This window comes from Pteropus alecto, unplaced genomic scaffold, assembly GCF_000325575.1.
Source record: "Pteropus alecto unplaced genomic scaffold, ASM32557v1 scaffold44, whole genome shotgun sequence".
Taxonomy (NCBI): Eukaryota; Metazoa; Chordata; class Mammalia; order Chiroptera; family Pteropodidae; genus Pteropus; species Pteropus alecto.
In genome coordinates, this window is record NW_006436812.1 from 3,152,591 (window position 1) to 3,158,590 (window position 6,000).

Consider the following 6,000-nt stretch of genomic DNA (forward strand, 5'->3'; position numbering starts at 1 on the left):
TTTTTTTTTTTTTGCATGTATGTGTCCAGGTTTTTCAACACCATTATGGAAGAGACTGTCTTTTTACCCCATTGTATATCCTTGCCTCTTTCATCATAGATTAAATGACCATATAAGCGTAGGTTTATTTCTGGGCTCTCTATTCTGTTCCATTGATCTATGTGTTTGTTTTTATGCCAGTACTGTATTATTTTGATTATTGTAGCTTTGTAGTATAGTTTGATATTAAGGAGCATGGTACCTTCCACTTTGTTCTTTCTCAAAATTTCTTTGGCTATTTTGGAGTCTTTCATGGTTCCATATAAATTTGAAGATTAGCTGTTCTAATTCTGAGAAGAATGCCATTTGTATTTTGACAGGGATTGCACTGAATCTGTAGATTGCTTTAAGTGGTATGGACACTTTAGCAATATGAATCCTTCCACTCCATAAGCAGGGTATATCCTTCCAGGTATTTGTATCTTCTTCAATTTCTTTCTTCAATGTCTTACAGTTTTCAGAATATAGATAGATATTTCGCCTCTTTGGTTAAATTTATTCCTATGTATTTTATGATTTTTGATGCAATTATAAATGGAACTGTTTTCTTAATTTATTCTTCTGATCATTATTGGTGCAAAGATAATTAACAATATAATATATATCATCTCAGTGAGTTTTCTCAATACCCTGTGAGGTGGGTGTCACTATTAGTCCCACTTTAGAGAAGATAAAACTGACGCCCAGACAGGTAAAGTAACTCAAACAAGTAAATGTATGTAGTGTGCCCAGCATAACCAAGGGAATCAATAAATACCAGTTCTTTTTGCTTTCCTACATCTCTAGCTTCCTTGTGAGGTACAAGACTTTTAGGATACAGAGCCCTGGCCCCAAAATACAGCCCAGAGCTGCACAGATCACTCTCACTGTTCAATCCCATCTTCCACTATTGGGCTGTGCAGGGTCAGCATATGCCAGCATTTAGAGGTTGGGCTCCAATTTGACGTCCTATCGCCCACTCTTAACCATTGGGGTAGCAGATGCTGGCATAGTGAGGCATCGCAGCATGGTAGCCTCTCAGCAGTAGGTGGAGACAGTTCACAAAGAGCAGCCCCCAGGAACATAGCCCATTCTTTGTGTGCAGATGACACAATAAAAAAACAAATGGAATGTTTGCAGTCCAGCAGTGGGAACCAGCGGTTCCCTCGAAAACAAAAAAAAAGCCAGGACTGGTGGTCACGCCAACTGTGCCAGGAGGTGTATAGGTAAATAGAGGCAGGAGAGATGCTGTGGGGAGAACCGTCCTGACCCAGAAACACTGAGAGGGGTCAGAAGCGGGGATGCTGAGGGTGAGGAGAGGTTGAGGGAGAAACACGAGGGAGGCAAGAGATGCCAGCATCCTTCCGGCCTCCAGGCAGCTGTGAAGGCCTCTTTCTTCTTCTGAGCACAAAGGCTCAGTGATTCAGAGCACAGTGGAAGGGGCATGACTGTGCCTCCTGTCAGCCATCCTGAGTACCAGCCCTGCTGGTGGACAGCACAGACAAAAGGAAAGAAAGACCTGTGCAACACAGGGAGGGCACAGGACATGACCCGCAGCGTGTGTGCACCGGAAGGCGCAAAAGTGCAGTGTTGTAAAAACAATTTTTTTTAACTATTTAAAAAGTGTTTGTACAACAGCAGCCAGTTAGTGCACACGGATGGTGCAGAATAAATATTTGTTGAATAAATAAATTTTGTTCTTCCTAATCATGGCCCCAGATGTATTTTGGGTTACATGGGTTACACATCTTTGAGTCAGCAAGCCCTACACTTCATTGGCCCCAAAGAAAAATCTGAACTGTCCTGAACATAAATGTACATGATTAAAACTGGATTTATGGGGTATGTGCATGAAAAACTGTCATATTGTGAACATTTCCCATATCAATAAAAATCTGAAATATGACAAAGGGTTAATTGCCTTAATATGTAAAGAGCTCTTACAAAGCAATAAGGAATCAGCAAATAGGAAAATGGACAAAGGACAAGAACAGGGATTCGCAAAAAAAAGTTAAATTGAATCACTAAACATAAAAAAAGAATACTTGACCTCACTCATAATGAAAGATTAGTGATCACTAATCACTCTTTGCCTTTCAGAAGTTTGAAATGTTTAACAAAAGCCTTGTGGGGAGCGGGGACAGGGCGAACTCAGGAATAGATCCAGCCACACACTTTCGGTGGGAACATTGATTAGTACCAGCTCTTTGTGGGCCTAACTGGTAAATCTACCAAAATTTTAGTTGCACATAACGACCTTGGACCCAACGATTCAACTTTTAAAATTATGCTATATATGTATACATATACATATACATATACATACATATATATATACACACATACATAATATATATGTGTGTGTGTGTGTGTGTGTGTATATATATATATGTGTATATATATATATATATATAAAATCAGGCAGATATTTTTAAAAACCTTAAGTACAAAGATGTACCATATTATTTTATTTAAAAAAAAGGAAAATAACCTGTCAATAGGGGACTAGCTAAATAAACTCAATTAAAAATAATAAATAATAAATGTTTATTAATAAGTTATGGTGCAACCACGCTATGAAATACTGCAAAGTGCTCAGACACATGTGCTGATACAGAAAGCTGTTCAATCAACATTAGTAAGTGTGAAAAAAGCAAAATATCAAATAGAATGTGTTATATGCCCTTATTTGTTCGACAGAGGTTATATACGCATGTAGGTGTGTGTAACCATACGTGTGTATATACATATTATGTATGTGTATGTGCCTAGATAGTCTCAGGAAATATAAACACAAAACTATTGTTGCCTTCAGGGAGAGGAAAGAAGTCTTACTTCCTACTTGACATCTTCTGAGCAATTCAAATTCTTTTTCCACCATAATCACGCATTACTCATATAATTAAAAATAGTAATAAAACCAGAGAAAAGGGCAGCCATAATATACCAGATCAGATCAATTCCTGATCTCGAAATAAATCGTTTCTGGCTCTTGGGCCTGAAGAAAGAGATTTGGAAGCAAATGGGAGAGGGAGGAGACGGAGTTATATTCCAGGACTCAGATCTGTCCCCAAGGCACCCGCGGCAATTCTCCCCACCACAGGGTGAGCAAACCCAGTGCAGCCTTCCTAAGACTTCAGGCCTTGGCCACAGAGTCTTACCGTCAGTACCGACCATCTCAGCAATGGGGCCCTGGGCGCTGCTGGGCCCATCAGCCTCCAAGGAGTCTGGGTCCCCCAATGCAGCCTGGGAGCGGGCGTCCTCCTCTCGGACCCGGGCAGGCGTCCACCGGGGAACGTGAGAGATGCCTTGGGAGATGAGCTCATTCAGGTAATGCTCGATCACCTCCTTCCCCTGGAAGACAGAGAGAGCCAAGACACATCGGTACCTGGGGCAGGACCGCAAGGGGTAACCGCGTCAACTTGGAAATCACCCAACCTGGCTCCGGTTCCAGCCCCGATGCATGGCTATTAAGCAGTTGAAATGTGGCAGGGCCCAGTGGAGATGTCCTGTGAGTGTTAAATACGCAATAGATTTCCAAGATTTGGTACCAAAGAATGTAAAATAACTCCCGATTAAGTTTTATATTGATAACACGTTGGATGAAATATATTATTAAAGTGGATTTCACCTGTTTCATTACACCAAAAGGCCTTATCTCAATGATGGGTCAGATCTTTAAACCAAGCAGTGACAATTTTAACCAGGAAAAATCACTGCCCAATGTCCCTCCTCTGTCCACAGAGTTCACTACACAAGCCTGGGAGCATCAAGACAGTTATTACTGTGCCCCACTATCGGCTTGCTTTCCATCCATCATCTCCTAGAATACCCATTCTACAGATGAGGACAGTTAAGGATGTTGCCTGATGTCACACGGGTTATCAGGTGGCAGGGCGGGCTTTGAACCAGGACTGGCAGCCCCCAAGGCCTGTGCACCTTCTTCCTCCTTGTGACTGACGAAGCCCCTCTCTTACCTTCTTGACATTGGCTGTGTACTGCTTCATGGCAATCTTCTCCAAGGCACTTTCGAAGCCAAAGAAGGACCGGATGTCAAGTGAGGCAGATTGCTCAAAGCAAGTCCAGTCTTCATTCTCGGGGTGGACCTGAAAGCCAGGCAGGGATGACAACACAGTCTCAGGGTAGAGGATGCCATGCCCTCCCCCGGGCTTCTCTTGGTGACCTGGGCACAGCCAGAGCATGCAGTGGACAGCATGTCACAGCTGGCAACACCCTAGGGTTCCGGCAATTCCAACAGGCCCCACCCAGAGCACAATGCAAGGTATAAAGTGTTAGCAAACAAAGAGCCTCCTCAGGAGGGGCCAGAAGAAAGTGGGCCTCATATTTGTGTTCCTGTCCCTTAAAAATTATATGCACATGATGATATATAAATAGGTAATATATTTAATATATCATTATATATAAATTACACATGAATATTATACATTTGAGATATATTAAAATATGTATGTTATGTGTTTATATATAATAATATATTATAAATAAATATTTATATGCATATAAGAGAAACTTCGTTGACACAGCTACCATGCAGATCCAAGCTTAGTGCCTCTCAAACTTCCATGGGCAGAGCATTAGCAGGGAGTCTATTAAATATGCAGGTGCCAGGTGGAATAGGTGTCCAGGGCTGGGGCCTGAGAATCTACATTTCACAAGCAGCCTCAGTGATACAGATTCAGCTGTTTGCAGAACTTGCTCTGAGAAACACTACATTAAAAGGGATTTATAAAAACTCTCCCTACACCTCCCTAAAAGTAAACATCTGAACATCCTAGGCCCAGTTTCCAGGAGGCCCTGAGAAGAGCTGGAGGTGTGCAAAGGAAAAGTAATCAGCATTTACTGGACACATGCTGTATACGAGGCACCACTGTACAGATGAACAAGGCAAGGTCTCCCCCATTGGGAGGCTGGGCAAAGACACATCAAAAACACCTGTAATATACCATAGTAGCCACATTGCATTTATCATCATGAAAAATACCATTTGGAGTCTAGCATAGCTACATTATCTCATTTGCTCCTCCAGCACCCGAGGCAGGTTCTGTTGACATTCCCAGATATGAAAGGGTAGCCCAGGGAGGGGAAGCAACTTGTCCAACATCACTCGGCAAGAAAGTGGCAGAGCTGAATTCCAAATGACTTCAGACTCCTCACTCCAGCCCTGAGGCTAGCAGGACCCCAACCCCTGCAACGCCCACTCTCAACTTCATTCATCTACCTTGGGGTCTTCAAACCTCCTGTTTCTTCCCCCAGAACTCTGTTTCCAGCCCTCTCATCCATCCTTCAGCACTCAGCTTTAATGACACCTCCTCAGAGAGGCCCCAAGGGGACACTTCCATTTTCTGTAAGTCTGTCTGCTGGGCTCCTTCTTAGCACTCATGACAAAATTTTAAGTCTATACCGATTTGTTCTTTTTCTCATCTGTGCCTTTCACTGGAATGGGAGATCCATGAAGACAATGGTCAGGTGGATTGGTCCACTGCTGGGTGCCCAGTACTTGTCAGGGAGCCTGGCACATAGCAGGTGCTCAATCAGTGAGTACTGGAGAAGAATTGTTCTTAATTATATTAAAAGGCAACACATATACAGGGCTTAGTGTGTGCCAGGTAGTGGTCCAAGAGGTTTGGTTATTTTACTTTTTTAAATCCTCACCATAACCTGTGTGGCAAGTAGGATCATTAACCCCATTTTACAGATAGCAAAACTGAGTCAAAGTTTTGTGAAGGCAAGAAAGGAGAGAAGGGAAGGAGGCAAGTTGCCAGGTTTAGCCAGGATGCCCAAATGCATTTGAACTGAACATAAAACAACAACAACAAAGCATTTTAGTAAGTATGTCTCAAGCACTACTTGAGACTACTTAAAAAAAGAAAAGGTATCAGTTGGGTATCTGAACTGCAGATGTAAGGAGCTTCCTGCTTCTCATCCGACAGGGCTCTGGGAGGGAAGGAGTTAGCTGCGACG

The 6,000-nt window shown here is 42.6% G+C and overlaps 1 protein-coding gene across 1 annotated transcript in view; it reads right to left on the minus strand.

Moving 5' to 3' along the window:
• Positions 1–6,000, minus strand: part of SEC14L5 (SEC14 like lipid binding 5) — a 41,484-nt gene that overhangs the window by 18,783 nt on the left and 16,701 nt on the right. The window contains exons 4-5 of the mRNA XM_025048450.1: positions 3,996–4,124; positions 3,180–3,372 (exon numbers count right to left, since the gene is read on the minus strand). Coding sequence (XP_024904218.1) covers positions 3,180–3,372; positions 3,996–4,124 — 322 coding nt within the window. The remainder of the gene's footprint in view (positions 1–3,179; positions 3,373–3,995; positions 4,125–6,000) is intronic.